General features: G+C 54.4%; 2 protein-coding genes across 4 annotated transcripts; both read left to right on the top strand.

Annotated features, from left to right (window-relative positions):
* The first annotated feature begins 109 nt into the window (after positions 1-109).
* Positions 110-13,756, top strand: RASIP1 (Ras interacting protein 1). Its single transcript, XM_019979447.2, has 12 exons — positions 110-251; positions 492-632; positions 1,215-1,900; positions 3,448-3,803; positions 7,528-8,181; positions 8,988-9,025; positions 9,258-9,409; positions 9,528-9,631; positions 10,992-11,235; positions 11,441-11,613; positions 12,647-12,794; positions 13,349-13,756. Exons 2-12 carry the CDS (start codon positions 496-498, stop codon positions 13,546-13,548), a joined length of 2,892 nt encoding a protein of 963 aa, XP_019835006.2. The 5' UTR covers positions 110-251; positions 492-495; the 3' UTR covers positions 13,549-13,756.
* An 879-nt stretch (positions 13,757-14,635) lies between these two features.
* On the top strand, positions 14,636-20,435 carry MAMSTR (MEF2 activating motif and SAP domain containing transcriptional regulator). Of its 3 annotated transcripts, XM_019979873.2 has the most exons (11): positions 14,636-14,729; positions 14,995-15,155; positions 15,274-15,357; positions 16,529-16,567; positions 17,189-17,358; positions 17,537-17,721; positions 18,044-18,146; positions 18,317-18,511; positions 18,795-18,998; positions 19,077-19,131; positions 19,304-20,435. In XM_019979873.2, the coding sequence occupies exons 3-11, from the start codon at positions 15,300-15,302 to the stop codon at positions 19,585-19,587; spliced, it is 1,293 nt and encodes a 430-aa protein (XP_019835432.2). In that variant the 5' UTR covers positions 14,636-14,729; positions 14,995-15,155; positions 15,274-15,299; the 3' UTR covers positions 19,588-20,435. The 3 variants fall into 3 exon arrangements, with proteins under 3 accessions (XP_019835432.2, XP_019835431.2, XP_070627523.1); XM_019979872.2 differs by lacking the exon at positions 14,995-15,155 and having other exon boundaries at positions 14,643-14,729; XM_070771422.1 differs by lacking the exon at positions 14,636-14,729 and having other exon boundaries at positions 14,738-15,155.
* The last annotated feature ends 994 nt before the right edge of the window (positions 20,436-21,429 follow it).

Below are 21,429 nucleotides of genomic sequence, written 5' to 3'. Positions count from 1 at the left end.
GCGGCGATGTGATTCCAGAATCAAGGAGTGGGGCAGGGCCAGCCTTCCCCAGATCTCCTCCCCCAGGCCCGGTCCCCTCACAGGACGCCCCCTCCCCGCTCTTCCTGCCGGTTTCCTCTTGCCTTTTCCTGTCCCCCACCCAGTGCTGGGAGCTGGGACAGAGGCAAAGGCTGAACGGGAGCTGCGGGGTCAAGAGCCAACCAGGGCAAGCGGAGACAGGGCCCCCAGGTGCTGGCGGGACCCGAAGCAGGGTAAGAGCCCGGGGACCCAGGAGTCCAGTCGCCTCCTCCCTTCCTCAGACATAGGAGTCAGTCCCCAGCCACCTTCCATACCAGCAACCACAATCCGGGCTCCCATCCCCTCCTCCAACCCGACTCTGGAGTCTGAGCCCCAAACCCCTCCTCCCTCTGACTCAGGAGTCCAGGTCCCCCTCAACCCCATCCCTACCTCGGGAGACCTCAGGAGCTGGGGTCTTCCCCATCCTCCCTTAGGGCCATGCTGTCTGGTGAACGGAAGGAGGGCGGAAGCCCCCGCTTCGGGAAGCTCCATCTCCCAGTGGGCCTGTGGATCAATTCTCCCAGGAAGCAGCTGGCCAAGCTGGGGCGACGCTGGCCCAGCGCCGCCTCTGTCAAGTGAGTGCCCACCTCCTCACGACACTAGCCCCTGCCCCACCTGCCCCTGTTTATAGCCCAGTCCCTGCCCCGGGTAATGCCAGGGACCCGGAAAGAGCTGGCTCCAGTTCCTGTCCTGAATGGGCAAGTGAGATGGTGGGCAGTGGGCAGTGGGCAGACAGTGAGGCCCAGTGGTAGAGGGTCGGGCGAGGGGAGTTCTGGGCCTGGAGATGGGTTTAGGCCGGGTGGACAAGGGGACCCCGACAGAAGAAGTAGCGGTTTGATTCACCTTCCTTCCCCCCCTCCCTGCTCACCTCTTGGAATTTCCTTCTGAGGGACTCGCCTTTATTTATTTTCTCTCCCTCTCTCTTTGCCTCTGGCCTGTGCCCACCCCCACCCCACCCCATCTCCATACACCCCGCGTCTCTCGCCCATCGGTGGGTATCTGTCCCCCACTATCTTTGGGTCCCTCCCTCTCCGGGTCTCGGTCCCCTCTCCGCACCCGCGTCTCTGCCCACCTCCCTCTTTCTCTAACCCCCATCCCCGTCTCTGCATGTCTTTCGGGCCTCTCTTCTGGGTCTGTGCTCCCCGGCGGGCTCCCAGGTCGTCGTCTTCGGACACGGGGAGCCGCAGTAGCGAGCCACTGCCCCCGCCGCCGCCGCACGTGGAGCTGCGGCGAGTGGGTGCGGTCAAGGCAGCCGGGGGAGCCTCAGGGAGCCGTGCCAAACGCATCTCTCAGCTCTTTCGGGGCTCGGGCACCGGAACCACGGGGTCCGGTGGCGCGGGAGGCCCTGGGACCCCGGGGGCCGCGCAGCGCTGGGCCAGCGAGAAGAAGTTGCCGGAGCTGGCGGCGGGTGTGGCCCCCGAGCCTCCACTGGCCACACGCGCCACGGCGCCCCCGGGGGTACTCAAGATCTTCGGCGCAGGTTTGGCTTCGGGCGCCAACTACAAGAGCGTGCTGGCCACGGCGCGCTCCACCGCGCGCGAGCTGGTAGCCGAGGCGCTAGAGCGCTACGGGTTGGCCGGCAGCCCCGGCAGCGGCCCGGGAGAGAGCAGCTGCGTGGACGCCTTCGCGCTGTGCGACGCCCTGGGTCGGCCCGCGGCGGGCGCCGTGGGCAGCGGCGAGTGGCGGGCGGAGCACCTGCGTGTGCTGGGCGACTCGGAGCGCCCGCTGCTGGTGCAGGAGCTGTGGCGGGCGCGGCCAGGCTGGGCGCGGCGTTTCGAGCTGCGCGGCCGCGAGGAGGCGCGCCGCCTGGAGCAGGAGGCCTTCGGAGCGGCAGACGGCGACGGTGAGCGGGATCTGGGGGCGGGGCCTGCGGGGGGCTGGCTGGGGCTGGGGGCGGAGTCGTGGTGGGCGGGGCCTGAGGGGCTGACGGGGCGGGCTGGGGGCGGGGTCTGCGGGAAAGGATGGGGGATTGGGCGGGACCTAAAGCACTGTTCAGTGGAAGGCGAAGCTGGGGCAGGGTCTAAGTCAGCCGGATGGGCTGGGCCGGGGGACGTCGCCCTTGGGATAGGTGCATAGTTGATGGACGGAGCCTGCGATGCTGGGACCCGGCAGCGGAATCGAGTGATAGGAAGGCAGAGATATTGCGCGCGGCGGGTGAGTGGTCCTCATGGCAGGTGGCCTCTCACTAGAAGGCTGAGTTGGTTTACGAGAGACGGGGCCTATGGGGATGGAGGCTAGGAGGACAGGCTTGGAAAGTGAGGAAATGAGTTATTAGATCGCAGCCTAAGAATGGGTGGATCCTCAGAAGGGTAGGCCTTGGAGCAGATGACTTTAGGCTAGATTGGCTGCAAACCGTGAGAGGGGGCTTGAGGGTAGTGCACGAGAAATGAAGAGGTATTTGTATTGGCGGAGGACCAGGCTACGTGGGGGCCTAGCATTTGACTCTGTGGTAAAGAATCCACCTGCTACTGCAGGAGACGCAGGTTCAATCCCTGGGTCGGGAAGATCCCCTGGAGAAGGAAATGGCAACCCACTCCAGTATTCTTGTCTGGAGAATCCCACGGTTAGAGGAGCCTGGCAGGCTACAGTCCATGGGGTAGCAAGAGTCAGACACAACTGAGCCCCTAAACCACCACGACCAATATTCTTGCCCAGGAAATCCCATGGACAAAGGAGCCTAATTGACTACAGTCTATGGGTTCACAAAGAATCAGACACGACTTAGCGACTAAGCAAAAACAGCTGGCACATGGTAGTTGCTAAGTAAAGAATGGCAATTATAACCATCGTTATTCCATACACCCCCCCCCCCAAAAAAGCATTCACTGGACACCTTCTGTGAGCCACACATTACCTAGGGCCCTTGGGGAGTACAATGGGGACACTGACAAGTGAAGTTCCCGTCTCCTAGATTCCACAGCCCAGTGAGAAACACATCAATTCACTCATTCAGCTCATTTCCACTGGGTACCAGTTAGGTGTCAGTGCGCTGCGTGTGACAAAGTTCATAGTGCCCAGCACGGCTCTTCTTTGCTTCGACTTGGAATGTTAAGAAAAGGTGTTCAAGAGGAAGTGATTTCTCTTCCTTGGTGCAGTATCTTCTTAGTTCATCGCGAAGTTCCTAACACCTAGAACAGTGCCTGGCATATAGTACGAGTTCAAAAAACACTAACTGAAAGAATAAATGAATTTATTAGTTGAAATTACAAGATAGGCAGGACACAGGCAGGAAGTGTGTTCCAGGCACCAGGAACAGCATATGCAAAAATCTAAATGTGGGAAGCAGCTTCACTTTGCAGCCAACTGTCTATAATCTCTATAGCTCTGTAAGCCTGTCTCTCCCTTTGTCTCTTTCCAGTCTGTCTCATCGCTCTCCATCTCTCTCCGCAGGCACAGGCGCCCCCTCGTGGCGGCCACAGAAGAACCGCTCCCGGGCGGCGTCTGGTGGGGCGGCGCTGGCCAGTCCCGGCCCGGGATCTGGGTCAGGGACCCCGGCTGGGTCCGGGGGCAAGGAGCGCTCGGAAAACCTGTCCCTGCGGCGGAGCGTATCGGAGCTCAGTCTGCAAGGTCGACGGCGGCGGCAGCAGGAGCGCAGGCAGCAGGCACTTAGCATGGCCCCAGGGGCAGCCGACGCCCAAATCGGACCTGTAGACCCCGGCGACTTCGATCAGTTGACGCAGTGCCTCATCCAGGCCCCCAGCAACCGCCCCTATTTCCTGCTGCTGCAGGGCTACCAGGACGCCCAGGTAAGCGCAGCCTAATCTACAGAGAGAGATCTATGTCCCACCCTTTGGTTGAATGGGCGACAGAACTACAACTCCCAGAATTCCTTGGGTCGCGTTAACCTCAGGTTTGTTGGAAGGTAGTGCTGGCAAGGGAGAAGGCAATGGCACCCCACTCCAGTACTTTTGCCTGGAAAAATCCCATGGACGGAGGAGCCTGGTAGGCTGCAGTCCATGGGGTTGCTGAGTCGGACACGACTGAGCGACTTCACTTTCACTTTTCACTTTCATGCGTTGGAGAAGGAAATGGCAACCCACTCCAGTGTTCTTACCTGGAGAATCCCAGGGATGGGGAAGCCTGGTGGGCTGCGGTCTATGGGGTCGCACAGAGTTGGACACGACTGAAGCGACTTAGCAGCAGCAGCAGCAGCAGTGCTGGCAAGTGGTGAAGAACCCATCTGCTAATGCAGGAGACTAGGAGACGTAAGAGACACGGGTAGGAGGGCGTGGTAACGCACTCCAGTATTCTTGCCGGGAGAATCCCCATGGACAGAGGAGCCCGGCAGGCTGCAGTCCATAGGATTGCAAAGAGTCTGACACGACTGTAGCTACTTGGCATGCATACATATGGTTCCAGTCAGGTTCTAGAGGAGGAAATAACATCAAAGAAGAGAGTGGGAGGGTCTAGATAGATCTCGGAGAAGGATTTCACTGGAGGGATAAGTAGGCGATGACTCATTCCGTTCAAAGTTGGAAGAAAGCACTGTCTCCCACCAGAAAAGATTGAGAGAGCCTGTTTTATTTTTATTGGCCCCATCACGCTGCTTGCTGGATCTTAGTAACCTCACCAGGGATTGAACTCTGGACTTGGCCGTGCAAGCCTGAATCCTAACCACTAGGCTACCAAGGAATTCCCAGGAGAGCCTATTTTAGAATGATCCTCTTGGAAAGCTTCTATTTCTTGAGGAGGAGTAATGGAAGAGTATCTCTTGGGGAGGGAGCTAATTTGATTGATATATGGAATCTTGTCCTGGGTAAGCCTATATGGTCTTGGAAGAAGTGGATTACATCACTTTTTAAAGTTGATGGTTACCATTGTCGATCGGGGCCAGTGGTACTGGTTCTTCTATTTTACATATTTGAATGGCGATAGGAGAACCTGTTTGAGTGTTGGGGAGCAGAGAGGAAGAAAGGGTTAGCAGTTGGGGGTCAGTGCTAAGTTATTTCATTAAAGAAATGTATTATTGAAAATATTCGTATGTGTGTGTAATGATGATGATGATTAGGGCTTTCCTGCTGGCTCAGATGGTGAATAATCTGCCTGCAATGCAGGAGACCTGCATTTGATCCCTGGGATGGGAAGATCCCTTGGAGAAGGGAATGGCTACCCACTCCAATATTCTTGCCTGGAGAATCCCATGGACAGAGGAGCCTGGCGGGCTACAGTCCATGGGGCACGAAGAGTGACGTTTAGGAGAATCATTCTTATGCTTTAGTCCACCTTTGGGTAATGGTGGTACAGCCAGGGTACCCCTGGGACTAATGGGAAAGCCTCTCTGGAAGGCGGTGGAGTTTATTGAACAGTTCCATTTTTACTCTCAGAGAGGGAGCCAATTGGGTTAGGTCATTTGGCTGTATATATGGGTGAGAGGTTACAACTATTCAAGGAACTTCCATTGGAGGAATTCACTCCTCCTTGTTGGGGCAACAGGACAAGGCAAGTTCATTGTAGAACAGGGTGTGTATATATTGCAACAGCTTATTCCTCCAGGCAGGGTTGGCAAATTGGAGGCTCTTTTGAGGAAAGGTGATCAAATTGGAAGGATCTATTCTGAGAGTATAAGAAAGTAGGTTATGGGAAGAGAGGGAAACATTGGAAACGTTCATTTCTTCAGGTGGGATTCATGATAAATTTCTTTGTAAGAGACTTCATTGGAAGTGTCCATTCCTTGGGAACAGGAATAAGAGTTCTATCCATGGGTGTCTGTAATCTGAGAGTTCATTTTTAAGTGCGGTGGAAGAAGCCCTTTGGCAGTTAAGGAACAGGAAAGCCTCTTGTAAAAAGGGGGTTCGTGTATTTCGGACCATTCCCGGTCCTCCAGACAGGAGAGTGGGAGGTTTTACCTTCAGAAGGTGGTCAGACTGGAAAGATCCATTTTTCTTGAGAGGTAGATGAAACAATATATTGTAGTAAGAGGATTTAAAATATATACATATTTTAAAGTTTATCTATTTATATTTGGCTGTGCTGGGTCTTCATTGCTTCGCACAGGCTTTCTCTAGTTGTGGCGAGCAGGGGCTCCTCTCTAGTTGTAGTGCAAGAGCTTCTCATTGCGATGGCTTTTCTTGTGGCAGAGCGCCAGCTCTAGGGCTGCTGGGCTTCAGTAGTAGTGGCTCACAGGCTCTAGAGCACAAGCAAAATAGGGCCATGGGCTTAGTTGTTCCACTGCATGTGGGATCTTCCCCGATCAGGGACTGAACCTGTGTCTCCTGCATTGGCAGGCAGATTCTTGACCACTGAGCCACCAGGGAAACCTAGGAAGGGGTTTTAGAAATGAGCATTTATGAGGTGGGGGTAATGGGAGAGTTCAGTGTAGGAGGGGGTTTATGACTTTGGGGATGCCTATTTTCTCAGATGTGAATGAGGAACAGTGGATCTACTTTAGGAAGGGTGTCAGACTGAGTGCTTCCATTTTTATAGGCTGCAGATTGGAGAGTCTTTTTTAGGAATAGGTCTTCTGGAATCCACCTCTCCATTTAGTGGATGAAATGGGCCACTCCATTATAAGTGGGTCTCTTTGAAAACGTCCATTTATAAGATGAGGTTACTTAAAGCGCCACTATATGGAGATCTCCTTGGAGATGTCCTTGTGGGGGGGATGGTAACATTGAGAGCAACCACTGATGGGAGGAAGAGTGCCTTTGGAATGCTCCATCATGGGGGCGGGGGGAGTGGCAAACAAGTGAGTCTACTGTAGAATTATGACTCCTTGGAAGTGAATTCATCATGGGGTGGGGAAAAAAATCAGAGTCCATTATAGAAAGCGGGTCTCTTTGGAAGTGTATATTCATGGGCTGGAGATAATGGAAGAAACCTTTGTTTGAGGGGGAAGTCTCTTTAAAGGTACCCTTGCTTTGGGAAAACTGAGAGCAGCTATTATTGGAAGGGAAATGTCTTTGAAAGCCTCCATCAGAGGGGTGGCATGAAGGGCATTCAGGACCAGGAGTAGGGAAATGGGAGAGTCCCTAGGAGAAAGAAGGTTTCCTTGGGAAGGGCCATTGAGGGTGAGTGTAGTGGGAGAGTGCATTTTAGTAATGGGGATGTGGTGTCCTTGTAAGCACCTGTTCTTTGGGCTGAATGTTATGGGAGAATCACGGGATTGCCTTGAAGGAGTCCTTTCAGAGGAGATGAGAAGATGGGAGAAGCCATTGGAAAAAGATCTGCTGGGAAGCATCCATTCTTTGAGGGAGAGAAATGGTAGAGCCCCTGTCAAGAAAGGGGTTTCCTCCTATCCAGTCTTCAGGATGGACTTACGGGACAGTTCACCATAGGAAGTGCCTTTAAAGAGTCCACTCATGGGAGGTGGGAGGTAATTAGTGAGTTCTTTGAGATCCCAGGAGATCTCCTTGGAAGTGCTCATTCAAGAGATGTGGTTGACAGGAGAGTCGATTGTGGGAAAGGTATCTCCTTGGGAACATCCATTTCTCGTGGAGTTGTATCCTTTACTGCAGCTTCACTTTCCTCCAGGACTTCGTGGTGTATGTGATGACGCGGGAGCAGCACGTGTTTGGCCGAGGTGGGAACTCCTCGGCCCGCGGTGGGTCCCCAGCCCCGTATGTGGACACCTTTCTCAACGCCCCGGACATCCTGCCGCGTCACTGCACAGTGCGCGCGGGTCCTGAGCCCCCGGCGATGGTGCGCCCATCCCGGGGAGCCCCTGTCACGCACAATGGGTGCCTATTGCTGCGGGAGGCCGAGCTGCATCCGGGAGACCTGCTGGGGCTGGGCGAGCACTTCCTGTTCATGTACAAGGACCCCCGCGCTGGCGGCTCGGGGCCGGCGCGACCACCGTGGCTCCCCGCACGCCCCGGGGCCACACCGCCGGGCCCCGGCTGGGCCTTCTCTTGCCGCCTGTGCGGTCGTGGCCTGCAGGAACGCGGCGAGGCGCTGGCGGCCTACCTGGACGGCCGGGAGCCCGTGCTGCGCTTCCGACCCCGCGAAGAAGAGGCGCTGCTGGGCGAGATCGTGCGCACCGCGGCCGCTGGCGCCGGGGACCTGCCACCCTTGGGGCCGGCCACGCTGCTCGCGCTTTGTGTGCAGCATTCAGCTCGAGAGCTGGAGCTGGGCCACCTGCCGCGCCTGCTGGGTCGCCTGGCCCGTCTTATCAAGGAGACTGTCTGGGTGAGCTCCCCCAACCGCCGTCCAGACTCTTCTGCGCCCCGAATCCTTGCCCCAGCCTCCTCTTGCCATCTCAAACCTTAGTTTCGTAGTTTGGCAGAACAAAACTACATCTCCCAAGATGCCTCAGGAGGAGGGGGGGTGGGGCTTGGGCAAGGGGCCCCACGGGATGCTGGTAATTGTGGTTTCATCCACAGTGCTTGACGAGAAGGCAGTACAGTAGTACCTATCTTTGCAGGTGTGGAATAATGGGAGAAACCATTCTGTGAGATGGAGTGGGGTTAGAGATCGCATTGGGTGAAAAGTTCAAAGAGACCATTATGAGAAGTGAGGCGGGGAGCCCATTGGGCCTGAAGCTTGGCGCCATAGTTGGCGAGACCATTCTTGGAGCCCGAGGAGAGCAAGCCCATAGGGCCAACAAATGGATATGCTAGGGAGAAACCATTAAGTTGCATCCAGTTGAGCTGAGCCCTAGTTAGAGAAAAGGTTTAGGAAATTTTGAGGGGTAAGAAGAAACTCCACTTGAGCAGAAGTAGACCTAAGGGGAGACAGACCACTTATAATCATAGGGGTGTGTGTTTTAAAAGGTAAGAAGAGAACTGATTATTCTGAAGCTTGAGGATCAGAGTTCATTAAATTTTTTTTATTGGAATATAGTTGATTTACAATGTTGTGTTAGTTTCTGCTCTGCAGATTAGAGCCTGTTTGAAAAGTGAGGAGAGTCTCTGTCAAAAGGAAAACCAGGGCATTAACTCATGGCCTCTCTTCTTCATCCCCCTCACCTTGATTCTGATCTTACTGTTCCACAGGAAAAGATTAAGGAAATTGGAGACCGTCAGCCAGAAAAGTAAGAGAAACTCTGGGGAGAAGGGTCGAGAGGGATGTAGCAGTCAGGAGGATTTGCAGCCAGTTCTGTGTTCACTTTTCCATGCATGTTTCACTGCAAGTTTCTTTGGGACTCAAATTTTCTAACTGTGAAATGAGGGTTGGACTCTGTCCCCAGTTAGACCCAGATTTCTGGGTTTGGCCATTATGGTGGGGGTTGGGCAATGATTAAAGGCCCTTTCCCCTTTTCCCAGCCACCCTGAGGGGGTTCCTGAGGTGCCTTTGACACCTGAGACTGTGTCTGTGGAGTTGAGGCCACTCATGCTATGGATGGCCAACACCACAGAGCTACTGAGCTTTGTGCAGGAGAAGGTGCTAGAGATGGAGAAGGAGGCCGACCAGGAAGGTAAGCCCTGACCCAGGCCCATGTTTGTCCAAACCCCCAGCCATTCCCTGCACCTGGGGACCTGGGTTTCTGCCTGGCACCCTCTGGTTCTCCTTCTCACTCCTATGCCGGTCTTCAGACCCACAACTCTGCAATGACTTGGAATTATGTGATGAGGCAATGGCCCTCCTGGATGAGGTCATCATGTGTACCTTCCAGCAGTCTGTCTACTACCTCACCAAGGTATGCCTCCTGTTTGGCATGGCATCACTTCCTGTTTGAACTGTATCACATTGCTCTGATGTCACTTCCTATTTGACCTAACAAGATTTCCTGCTTCTCTGACATCACTTCCCATGTCCCCACAGGCCACACTGCTTCCTGTTTGAGATTACATCACTTCCTGCCTTTCTGACTTCTTGTCTCTGCAACTATCCTCTCTTGATCGGCTGACTTTGCTGTCTGGCTATATCACCATTACTGCTTTCTCAAGCTCCTGTTTTCTAAGTCCACTCTTAAGTCACTGATAAGTTTGATAGATGATAGATAGATATTAAATAGAATAGGCAGTGTCATTTAAACTAAACCTCTTTAAGCAGGCCTTTCTGTGTTTGCTGACCTCACTTTCTATAGCTTTAATTTCATTCCCTTTTCTTAAAAAAAAAAAAAATGTTGTTTCTTTTCCTTTAAAACTTAAATAGTTTTTTTTTTCCCCCCATAATGTTTAGCTTGTGGGATCTTAGTTCCCCAACCATGGACTGAACCCATACCCTCAGCAGTCTATCTTCTTTTCATGCCCTCAGCAGTGAAAGTGCAGAGTCCTAGTCATTGGACTACCAGGGAATTCCCTTCACTCCCTTTTCTGAGTCACAAACCTTTTTCTCCCTGGAGTGCCCATCCTGCAGGACCTACTTTCTGCCCCAGTCCCCCGCCACCACTCTTGAACTTAACATTGCTTGTTGGAATTCTCAAGGTTTCTAGCTTATGATAAGCCTGATTCCTTATCTGTGAAATGAAAGGGGATCTTTTGGGACAGATAATCTCTATATTTCTTGAGCAGCCTTGATTTGTGAAGCTCTTTCCTCCAAGGCTTTACTTCCTGTACATCCCTGCCAAGTGTGGGTTTGTTTCTTCTTTGGCTCTGACCTCATTTCCTGTCCTTGGCCTGATCTCACTTTCCACTGGCTAACTGCCACCCCACTCCCACTTCCTGACTCTCCATTCTTTTCCTTTCCTTCGGGAATTCTGGATAAATAAATCTTTGATTGAAGGGAGCCTCTTTGTTCGATGTCCTTTGTTCTCCTTGAGCTGTCTCTGTTGAGAACTACAAGTCCCGTAAGGTACCAGAGGTGGTTTTAAAATACCCAAGACACTTCTGGAAAGCCTTTCTTAAACTTGAGGTATCCCAGGCTTGATGAATGCTAGGAACCCATTTGGAAAGGAGGAATTTGCTTATTGGAGACCTTTAGAGCGTTGAAAGTAGAATGGACTACAATTCCCAGGAGCCTTTGGTGGAGCTCCCTGGTATCTTCATGCTCCACTACCCTGAAGCTTCCTGGGAGTTGTAGTCCAATCTCTTGCTTGCATTTCTGTATCTCCTCAGACTCTGTATTCAACGCTGCCTGCTCTGCTGGATAGTAACCCTTTCACAGCTGGAGCCGAGTTGCCGGGGCCTGGTGCTGAGCTGGGGGCCATGCCTCCAGGGTTGAAACCTACCCTGGGTGTGTTTCAAGCAGCCCTGGAACTGACCAGCCAGTGCGAGTTGCACCCAGACCTTGTATCTCAGACTTTTGGCTACTTGTTCTTCTTCTCCAATGCATCCCTTCTCAACTCGCTGATGGAACGAGGTGAGGGATGGACTGGAAAGGGGCTGGGAGGCAGAGACAGGAACCACTGAGACTTGCGTCAGTTAAGACACATCACAGGCTCAGGCCTCATCCTTAGGGACTCCAGAGAGCGTGGTCCAGATCCCAAACTGAAGGACAGGAAAGGTCTGGGAGGCAGGAGGGCAGGGTCCATGGACCCATTGCTTCTCATACCCTTCCCCCACAGGTCAAGGCCGACCATTCTATCAATGGTCCCGAGCTGTCCAAATCCGAACCAACCTGGATCTTGTCTTGGACTGGCTGCAGGGGGCTGGGCTGGGTGACATTGCCACTGAGTTCTTCCGGAAACTCTCCATAGCTGTGAACCTGCTTTGTGTGCCTCGCACCTCCCTGCTCAAGGTGACTCCCGACCCCTGATCTCTGAGTCCCCAACCCCACTCACCCATTCTCTGTATTCAGCTTACCCTTCGATCTCCCCTTGGGCTCTGTGTTATTCCCAGCCCCAGCTCAGACACCATAGATGCTGCATTAGCAGCTAGAAGGAAGCCACCCACATCAATGTCTGAATTTGGCTACATCTGAATCCCAGTGGGAGTTACTAGTTTCCAGGGTCCCCTCCCTTAGACATGCTGATTCAGGAAGTCTGGTATGGAACCAAGAAATGTGACATTTAAAGTATTCATTGAACATAAATGTGCAATACTGTGTTTAGCCCTTTTCATTGAATGTTAATTAAGCCTTGTGAAAGGTTTTTAACTGACAATTTTGTTCAGACCAAAAAAAAAAAAAAAAGAATCAGGCAGGCTAGGTCACTTGATTTCATTTATTTACTTTTATTTATCAAACTTTTATAAAGTACTTAATAAGCACCAGACAGAGTTCTGAGTACTTTACAGTCTTGCCTTTTTGAATCCTCATAACAACCCTGTTGGGTAGTTCCTGTTCTCTAATTGACAGGTGAGGAAACTGAGGCACCGTGGTTTGCCAGAAGGTAATGAGTTGCCAGGCAATCTGGGTTCAGTCTCTGTTTTTAATCATGTTGATGATGCTGTTGCCTAGATCTAGGTTAGGTACAGAAATTTTCAAACAGATACAAAAAGTAGCTACAGTCGAATGAACATATATGCACACAATAACATAAACTAATGGTCAATTTGTTTCTTCGCAACTTCTACTTCCTTGTGTATTCTGAAGCAAATCACATTTTTCTTTTTTAAAGTTGAGAGTAGGCCCTTTCCCACCTTCACTTTGGTGATAGCCAGGCCTCACAGGGTCTTGGAAGACATTGCAGAGACACCAATTTCTACCCACTATATCCACACCGCCTGTGGAGGGCCTTCCACTTAGGATTTCTCAGCTGTCCCATAATGACTGTAGATCTCTCACCTCGTCTTCCTTTTTTTTTTTTTTTTTCACCTCGTCTTCCTACCAGGCTTCATGGAGCAGCCTACGAACTGACCACCCTACACTGACTCCTGCTCAGCTGCACCATCTGCTCAGCCACTACCAGCTGGGCCCTGGCCGCGGACCTCCACCTGCCTGGGATCCTCCCCCTGCAGAGCGAGATGCTGTGGACACAGGTGAGGAGAAATATGGACAGAGGCATCGAGGTGGTCAGCTTTCCTCTGTCCTCAGGACCTAGGAGTCCATAGCCCCAAGCCCTCCTTCCTAGCTCTCTCCTCCCCCTGGATCTAAGGATCTAAGTGCTGGATACAGGATTCTCCCACAGGATACAGGAGATCAAGCCCCCAGCTCCTTATTTTTTCCCAGGAGTCAGGCCTCCAGCCTCTTTGCCCCCACAGACTACCTCCGTCACCTAAGAGGCCAGGCTCCAGGCCCCTCAACTCTAAGGAATCTGTGAAACAAAGTTCCCAGCCCTTTCTCCTTTCATCCTCGCGGACTCAAGAACCCAAGTACATGGCCCGTTTTCCAGGCAACGGTGGCCTTTCAGTCTGAACTATAATTCCCATGATGCTTGGGGACTCCAAGAGTCACGTTCGAGGGGACCCTGCTCCAGGAGTTGCTGGGTGTTAAGTTTTTCCTTCCTTCCGGCGTGAGGTAGCCTCGGCCGTCCCTGACATTGCTGCCTCACGCCCATTTTCAGGATTTAACTCTGTGTTCTTCCGTCTCTTAGGGGACATCTTCGAAAGCTTCTCTTCCCATCCTCCCCTCATCCTGCCCTTGGGTAGCTCGCGCCTCAGTCTCACGGGTCCTGTGACAGATGATGCTCTGCACCGTGAACTTCGCAGACTCCGCCGCCTCCTCTGGGATCTTGAGCAGCAGGAACTGCCGGCCAATCACCGCCATGGACCTCCCATGGCCACGCCTCCTTGAGAACCAATAGCAAATGAGCGCGCGAACCTTGAAAATTCATCGGCTAACCTCTAGAGCCCTCCTGAGCGCAGAGCTTTCTGGGAGTTGTAGTTTTTCTCCGCGTGGAATGCTGGGAGTTTTAATTTGGGGGAGCAGAGGATGGGACAGTGGGAAAATGGGTTTGGGATTTGAGTGCCAGGAACAATAAAAGCATCTGTGGTATTGGCAACGCCTCGCTTGTTAAGACTTCGGAGCGGTAGTGGTGATGATTTTTTGTGAAATAAGTCACCAGGGCCCTTGCCTGGAGCATTGGGCTCCTGCCCAATCTACGAGGTATTTATAGCCACGGCCTCAGCTTGCCCTCTTTCCTGTAATCCAATCCAGGTGCTGGGACCTCCCACACACCTCAGGACGGAGCGCTAAACTTGTTCAGCTAAAGATCAGTCCTGCCAGTGGGAAACAGCCAACGCTCCCTTCGACCCCTATAGCTCATACTCCAGCCTCTTCCCTCCGACCCAGGAGTCTGGGTTCCCAAGCCCCTTCTGGACCCTTGTGCCCGTTGGGCACCCTGATGAGTCTCAACACCTCTTGTCCCTGTTCTTGACTCCCTCCTCCCTCACATCCGAAAATTTGGGCCCCCAACCCACTCCTCTCTTGGGCCCAGGAGTTCAAGCCTCTGCCTCTTTTCCTTCAAACCCAGAAATTTAGCTCTCCAGTCCCCTCCTCCCTCAGACTCAGGAAGTTGGGGCTCCAGTTTGAACTTCCCCCCTCCCCCCACCCCGCCCCGAATCCGACTCCTGCTGCTGCGTCAGGGAAAAAGCGACAGGTGGCACCTGCCTGCAGGGTCGGGGCAAGACCACCTGCCACTGCTACTCATCCCGAGCTCCTCTCTTGGCACCTGCCTCTGTCAGTCTGCCCGCCGCTGCCCAGTCGACCCCGCAGCCCCAGGACGCGGAGGAGGAGCGAGCTGGGAACCCCGAGGTCCGCCCCGCCCCAGCCCCTCCCAGCCCGTGCTCCCTCCCCTTCTCAGGATGCCAGGAGGAGCTCCTGTCTACCCCGCCCCGCCCCCCGCCCCGCTCCAGACACGCCCCCAAAAGGGTGAGTCCGAGGCGGTCCCAGGCTGGTAGGGCGGAGCCTGCGGCCACCAGCCTTGACCACCCGACTCGACCCACTCTAGAGCACCGCTGCGCCGAGTCCACCTGGTGAGAAGCCCCTGGGATAGGGGCTGGGAGGGGAAGCCACCTTAACTCTCCTGTCACCTCTGTGATCCCAGTCCCTTCCCCACAAACCGTGATGGCTGACGCCCACCCAAGCCTCCGCACTCTTCTCAAATGCAAGTGTCAGAGACCCTTCCACTCCCTACGGTCCTGTGGGATCCTCGCTTCCCTTCTTGATCAAGGCTGTTGGATTCTAGGCCCCTTAGAGTTCCTGCCTTTCTTCCCCTTTTCCCTCCATCTCCTTTCATAGACCCGGAGTCCAGGCCACCAGTGCCCTCCTTCTTAAGACCCAGGAGTCCCGGGCCTCAGGTGCTTCTTTCCCCAGGGTCCAGGAATTGGGGCCCTCGGCGTGTCCTCTCTCACACCCAGGAGTCTGGGCCCCCAGTCCCCTCCACTCCCAGGATCCAGAAGGTATGGCCCGAGGCCGCTCCTTCTCTAGGTTCCTCAGGCCTTTTCCCTGCTGCGTTCACACGCAGGGGACGCCTCCTGACCTCCACTCTGACCCTGCCTCCCCCCTCCCCCCACACAGTCCAGATCCCCATCCCAGCCTTGGCAATGACCCTGGCGGCTTCCTCCCAGCGCTCCCAAATCATTCGGTCCAAGTTCCGATCTGGTGAGAGATTTCTTTCTGTGCGCGTCGGGAAGGGAGCCTCCTGGTCCTGGGAATATATTCTCAACCTGGGAGTATGCACCGCGGGGCAATGTGGGGAGGTGATCCCCAAGAGGCATGTGTTTTCCATGCAAAACATTATTTGTGTAGAAAGGAGGCCCCAGCAAAGGGGTGGAGTTCTGGTTGACAGTGAGTGTGCAAATGGCTGATGCAATGCTCACGTGAAGAGTGGGGAGTGGGTGGCCAGGGGTGGGTGTGCAGAGGACCTAGGACCGCAAAGGAACAGGGGCTTAAAGTGACAGGTGCTCAAAGCAGAAAAGTGTCCAGAGTGGGGACTTTGGAGTGGAACTGCGGGCGAGGGGACAGTGAGCTCTCTAGCCTTGTAAGTGTCAAATGTGGCATTTCAGGTCTCAGCGCAGGTGGAAAGTGTGCAAGTGGGTGCACACCTGGAGGCCAAGTCCGGAGTAGACACAGCATGCTTGAGGGTGCGGACGAGTCTGCTTCTGTGGTTGGGTGGGTGCAAAGACACCAGGAACCAGGGAGCAAGGAGTGTGCAAGAGTACATGTGCACAAAGAAACATGCAAAGAGAGATCCTGGCTACAAAACTGGGGGTGAAATCCCTAGTGGACAACCAAGTGTGTTAATGTGGCGGGGCGCGTGCCAAGATGGTGAGGCAAGGATGAAGAGCAGCAAAGGGCTCTAGTGTATAAAAGTGGTATAAGTGCAAGACTAGAGCCTAGGTAAATACGTGTTTAGAGGTTGGTGTGCAAAAGGGGTGACTGAAGGGAGGCTGAGAAGTAGGGAGTGGGCGTGTGCAAAGCGGGATGCGCAGATAAAAGGAAGCAACGAAGCACAGATACTCAGATGGCAGTTGGGCAGAGGATAGGGTGGGTGCAGGCTTGCGAAGGGGGCAGGTGGGGGAGGGGGCAGGCTGCCTCCTGCCTGCATGCTGGCTGGCTCCCGCCCCAGAACAGCTCTGGCCTTCGCTGCCGTGCTGGCAGGGAGCAGGCAGGAGGCCCGGGAAGGGAGCAGGCTGCCTGCCCACCCGCCTGTACAGGGTGTGTAAGGGGGCTGGACACACATGTCCCGCCAACAACTGCAGCTCACACTCGCCTGCCAGGCCAGGCTCTTGGACACTCCCTTCCCGCCTCTCTCCTCCCACTCCTTCCACAGTCCTTCAGCTTCGGATCCACAGACGGTATCAGGACCCGAGTAAGTGTGGGCCCTGAAAGGGAGGGAATGGTGGCCCCACTTCCCTTAGGGCACCCTTGGGGGGGCAGCTGCCACACATCTTGCTTTGGTTCCCGAGCCCAATCTCTACGCCCCAGGGTTCATTGTGGTCCCCTCCTGTCCTTCCCCAGGACCCACGGGTACAGATCCCCAACTGCCCCACTGGCTAGGAGCTTCTCTTCCTGCCCTTGGGCTTTTCCCACTCCAGTGAAATGCATGAATCCAGATCTTGTTTCTTGGGAGAATATAGGCATCCCAGACTCCACACTTGGCACACATGCAAATCTCAGGATGTGACTTTCAGCTCCTCTCTCTCCCCAAGAACCCAGAGTGCTGGCTCCACCCTTCTCCCAGCAAAACCTCAGAAATCTGGGATCCTGTTACCACACCCCTTGATGGCTGAGTATGAGATTCCTGCCTTTCTTGAGAATGTAAAAGTCTGGATCCCTTATGCTTCTGCCCTTAGATCCAGGAATCCCGGCACTTAGCTCCCACCACTTGGTTTTCACTCCCCACGTATCCTTCTGCACTTGGGGGCTGGGGCCTCCAGGGCCCTCCTTCCCACACAGCCTTGTTTCTCCCTGCCTGGCTTGCTGCCCGCAGCCCTCTCGGGGTCCTTCACCGCCTCTCCGGTCTTGGATCCTGATCCATGGATCTCAGCTGCAGATCCGGCTCTGGCTCTGGCCCCTGCCTCCCCATTGGGCCCAGCCCCTTTCCTCTTCAACCCTGAAGTCCTTCTTCCTGAGCCGAAACCCTGCTGGTCCCTGAAGAAGGTGAGTCTCTATCAGGGTGAAGGGAAGTCCCCCTGAGAGTCTAGCCTTGGTCCTCCTTGCTGCTGCCCATTGTGCTTCTCTGTGATGGTAACAAGCCGACCCCATACTTTGCATGGGGCTCTGGGACAGGAGAGCAGGAACAGAGCAGAAGCATATGACATCATACCTGCTCTTTCAGGAGTCTCCCAAGACCTCCCAACACTGGAGGGAGCCCAAGCCCAAGGGGAACTTGACATACCACCAGTACATACCCCCAGAGCCAAGACAAGGGTACAGGGCAGACCCCCAGGTTGAAGGGTCGCCCTTGGATCCCCCTGGACCGCCTCTGTGGGAAGGGACAGCCTCACAGCAGCCACCTCCTAGGTATGACCCCCATTTTTGTTCTCCGGGAAGTTCAGGCCGCCAGCTCCCTCCTCCTCCAGGACCCAAGAGTTCAGGTCCTCAATCCCCTCTTCCTTCAGTTCTCAGGAATCCTGACCTCCTACCTAAGAGTCTGGCCCTCTCCCCTCAGTTCCTCTTCTCCCAGGCATGGGAACTAGCCTCCCGTGCTTGCTCGCTCAGAGCCCCATAACTCGGGTCCCTCACTTTCCCTCATCTTCATGAACCCATGTTTTTGGGGACTCCAGAATGCCTTTCCTCTCTCTGGTCCTTCTAATCTCTGTTTCCCCCTCGAAACTATCGCCAGGATGAAGCCCACACCCCTCACTCCCTCCCCACCAGGAGTCCCCAGCCCCTCGCCCCTGCCACATAAGTTGGAACTTCAGACCCTCAAACTGGAGGAGCTGACGGTGAGTTTGGGGAGTTTGAGGTTCAGACATCTAACCCTACAGCCTTTGCTCCGTTGGAGATCCGGGTCCCCAGCTCGTCCTCTCTCGGGTTCCAAATGTTCAGCCCCAGCAAACCCCCACCTGCGCCCCGGAGCCCGCCTAGCACGTCCTCTCCCCGCCTCCCACCCTAGGTCTCAGAGCTCCGGCAGCAGCTGCGGCTGCGGGGCCTCCCGGTGTCGGGGACCAAGTCAATGCTTCTGGAGCGCATGCGCGGCGGCGCCCCGCCCCGCGAACGGCCGAAGGCTCGGCGCGAGGACAGTGCGGCGGGCGCCCCCTGGCCTCGCTTCAGGCCCAAGGCTTTGGGAGCCGCCCGGAGTGCGTGCTCGGTGAGGGCGGGGCTGCGTGCGTGGACCAATGAAGAGAAGTCAAAGCGAGATGGGACGGCAAGCTAAGAAAAGAACAGCCAATAAAGTGTGGGGGCGTGGTTAAGAGCCAAGGGGGAGGATCTTAGGAGAAGGGAAGCCAATGAAAGAAGGGGCATGGCCGAAGGGGTGGGGTCAATGGGTGAAGGGCGGGGCGCAGGCCAGGGGGTGGAACCACAGACGGCGAGTGGGTGGGGTTGACTCCCTAGTGGGCGCGGCTTATAGAAACTACCCCTCGTGGTTCCAGTTCAAGCTGAGTCCAACATCTCATTCGCCGCCTCCTCCACGTGCCGTGGAAACCCTGGTGACTGCTTCGGCTTCGGCTCCGGTTCCGGTTGCGACGACGGCTCAGGCTCCAACTCCAGCTCCAGTGCCAGTCCCTTCCTCAGCACCGGCCTCAACAGCCCTGACCCTGGAGGAGGAGCTGCAGGAAGCGATCCGCAGAGCGCAGGTGAGAGTGAGCGGGCCTAGGGTCTCAGACAGGATGAGGCTGGAGTCCCAGGTTCACGCTGCTGCTCCCTGTCCGCAGCTGCTTCCGAACCGGGGCATTGATGACATCCTGGAGGATCAGGTGGAGCCTGAGGGTAAGAGTCGAACTCCTAGATTTGAGGAAAAGGGAGACGGGGTCCAAGGTTCTGGATTCCTGGGTCTTAGGGAGGAGTGGTCTGGGGACCTAGACTCCTGGAAAGGACAAATAGGGAGCTAGGGTCCGCACCTCTGCCTTCCTAAGCTAACGCTGCATTTCTTCCCCTGCAGACCCGCTGCCCGCCATCCCCTTGGACTTCCCGGGCTCCTTCGACATGCTGTCCCCCTCCCCGGACTCTGAAGGCCTCTCTTCTGTCTTCTCTTCCTCACTTCCGTCCCCCACGAATTCCCCGTCCCCCTCTCCCAGGGGCCCGACGGACTTCTTGGATTGGCTGGAGGCTCTGAGTGGGGGTCCCTCGCTGGGGTGTGGCCCACCAGCCCCCAGCATTTTCTCTGCTGACTTATCTGATTCCAGTGGCACCAGGCTGTGGGACCTGCTGGAGGATCCATGGTGATGGATTTTGGGGTTTCCAGGGACTGCGAACTGGTGGGGATGGAGAGGTCACAGATAGGCTCTGTGTGTGTGTGTGTGTGTGTGGCGGGGTGGGGCTGGGGGGGTGGGCAGAGGTGGTTGGAACAACTAGCAGAGCCCCTCCCACCACAGACACAAAATCGGAGGTAACTCTCATCTCCACTTGGCCCCTCCACTGTTGCTGACATGCCAACCTCCTAACTTCTACCTGATCTCCATGTGATCCCCTCTGTACTTGTGCTGTTGGGAGCAAAGAGGTTTCGTTTGCTGCTGACCAGGACAAACAAGCTGCTTGATGCTTCCTTCAGAGACCTCATGGATGTTTTTGTTCCACACTATCACCCCCACATCTCACCGACTAGATGGCTGCCTGTTGCTGGGGAGCCTGGAAGGTGGTCTCTGCTCTTTTGGATGCGGATACAGGGATACAGGGATGAGTGGGGAGAGAGAATAGTCTGCCAGACCCTTGACTTCTGACTGGAGATGAGAAAAATCAGATGTGTCATGAATCTGAGGTCAGATTCTCTTAGAAGCAGAATCTGAGACAAGATCCTTGTGTCCATGATTTAGGAAAGACATGCTCCCAGGAGAAAACAATAAAGGAATAGACGAAACAGAACAGGGATGGGGAAGAAGACTAACAAGGGTGTGATGTCAGGTGAAGTCCCAACCTGAGCCTGATCCCGTGGGGAGCTCTGGAGGATAAATCAAGTTGTAGAGTTGTTCCCACATTGAAGCAAAGGGAACTGGGCCTCTGAGGCAAATGGTAATTCCTGCTTGGGTTTATTATTACTGAATAACAAACCACCCCAAGATTCAGATTGTTCTCAATTCCATGTGTGTTAAGTCTCTTCAGTCTTGTCCAGCTCTTTGTGACTCCATGGCCTGTGGCCCACCAGGTTCCTCTGTCCAAGGGGTTTTCCAGGCAAGAATACTAGAGTGGGCAGCCATTTCCTTCTCCAAGGGATCTTCCTGACCCAGGGATGGACACTGCTTCTCTTATGTCTCCTGCATTGGCAGGTGGGTTCTTTATCACTAGTGCCACCTAGGACTAGCCTGTAATTATTCACAATTTCATGGATTGACTGGGCTCAGTGACATGGTTCTTTGACGCCATACAGCGTCAACTAAAGCCACAGTCATCTTAGGGCCCAGTTGGGCTATAATATCCGAGATGGCGCACTCAGCTGCATCTGGCCCCTTGGTAGGGATGGCTAGGAGGCATGACTCTACTGGACAATGGGATACCTGGACTTCTTGCATTCTCTGTGTAGCCTCACTGCTCTCCCTCTCCATGTGGTTTCTTTCTCCAACAGGTAGCTGGACCCCTTACTTGGTAGCTCAGGGCTCCCCAAAGTGAGCATTCCTCGGGGAAGGAGCAGAAACTTCCAATTTTTTAAAGACTAAACTTGGAACTGGCACAGTGTCGCTTCCACTACATTCTACTCCTTAATGTAAGTCGGGGCAGGCCAGGCTTAATATGAAATATAACTACACAAATGTATGAATTTCAGGGGCATGGTCATTGGGGGCTATCTTTGGAGACTTGCCACTATATGCCTTTAAGGCAATCGTGGGCCACAGGTCACAAGAAGGGGGCAAGAAATAAACTCCCAGGCACCTTGAGCCCACCAGCAGTCCTGGAAACAAAGTTGCAGGGTAAGCTGTTAGCAGCAAGCTGTTTTAAAATATAGGTTTTATTATTATTCAGGTATGGTGAGGCCAATAGATCAGGAGACAATTGCCAGACAAACAAACAAAAAACAGTTTTTTATTTTCACAGGTCCCGAAGGCAGGGGGCAAAGCCAAGCTACACAGGGCTATA

The sequence above is a fragment of the Bos indicus genome, chromosome 18 (genome assembly GCF_029378745.1).
Source record: "Bos indicus isolate NIAB-ARS_2022 breed Sahiwal x Tharparkar chromosome 18, NIAB-ARS_B.indTharparkar_mat_pri_1.0, whole genome shotgun sequence".
In the NCBI taxonomy this organism is placed as follows: domain Eukaryota; kingdom Metazoa; phylum Chordata; class Mammalia; order Artiodactyla; family Bovidae; genus Bos; species Bos indicus.
Note: the sequence above shows the minus strand (reverse complement) of the source record. Positions and strands in the feature narration are given on the sequence as shown.

What these genes read in the sequence shown, in the direction of transcription:
- MAMSTR (XM_019979873.2), top strand. Translation starts at nt 15,300, where the DNA reads ATGACCCTGGCGGCTTCCTCCCAGCGCTCCCAAATCATTCGGTCCAAG. An exon ending in TCGGTCCAAGTTCCGATCTG is followed by an intron (nt 15,358 to 16,528) that starts GTGAGAGATTTC and finishes CTCCTTCCACAG; the next exon opens with TCCTTCAGCTTCGGATCCAC. An exon ending in CAGACGGTATCAGGACCCGA is followed by an intron (nt 16,568 to 17,188) that starts GTAAGTGTGGGC and finishes TGCTGCCCGCAG; the next exon opens with CCCTCTCGGGGTCCTTCACC.
- RASIP1 (XM_019979447.2), top strand. Translation starts at nt 496, where the DNA reads ATGCTGTCTGGTGAACGGAAGGAGGGCGGAAGCCCCCGCTTCGGGAAG. An exon ending in TTATCAAGGAGACTGTCTGG is followed by an intron (nt 8,182 to 8,987) that starts GTGAGCTCCCCC and finishes ACTGTTCCACAG; the next exon opens with GAAAAGATTAAGGAAATTGG. An exon ending in GAAGGAGGCCGACCAGGAAG is followed by an intron (nt 9,410 to 9,527) that starts GTAAGCCCTGAC and finishes GCCGGTCTTCAG; the next exon opens with ACCCACAACTCTGCAATGAC.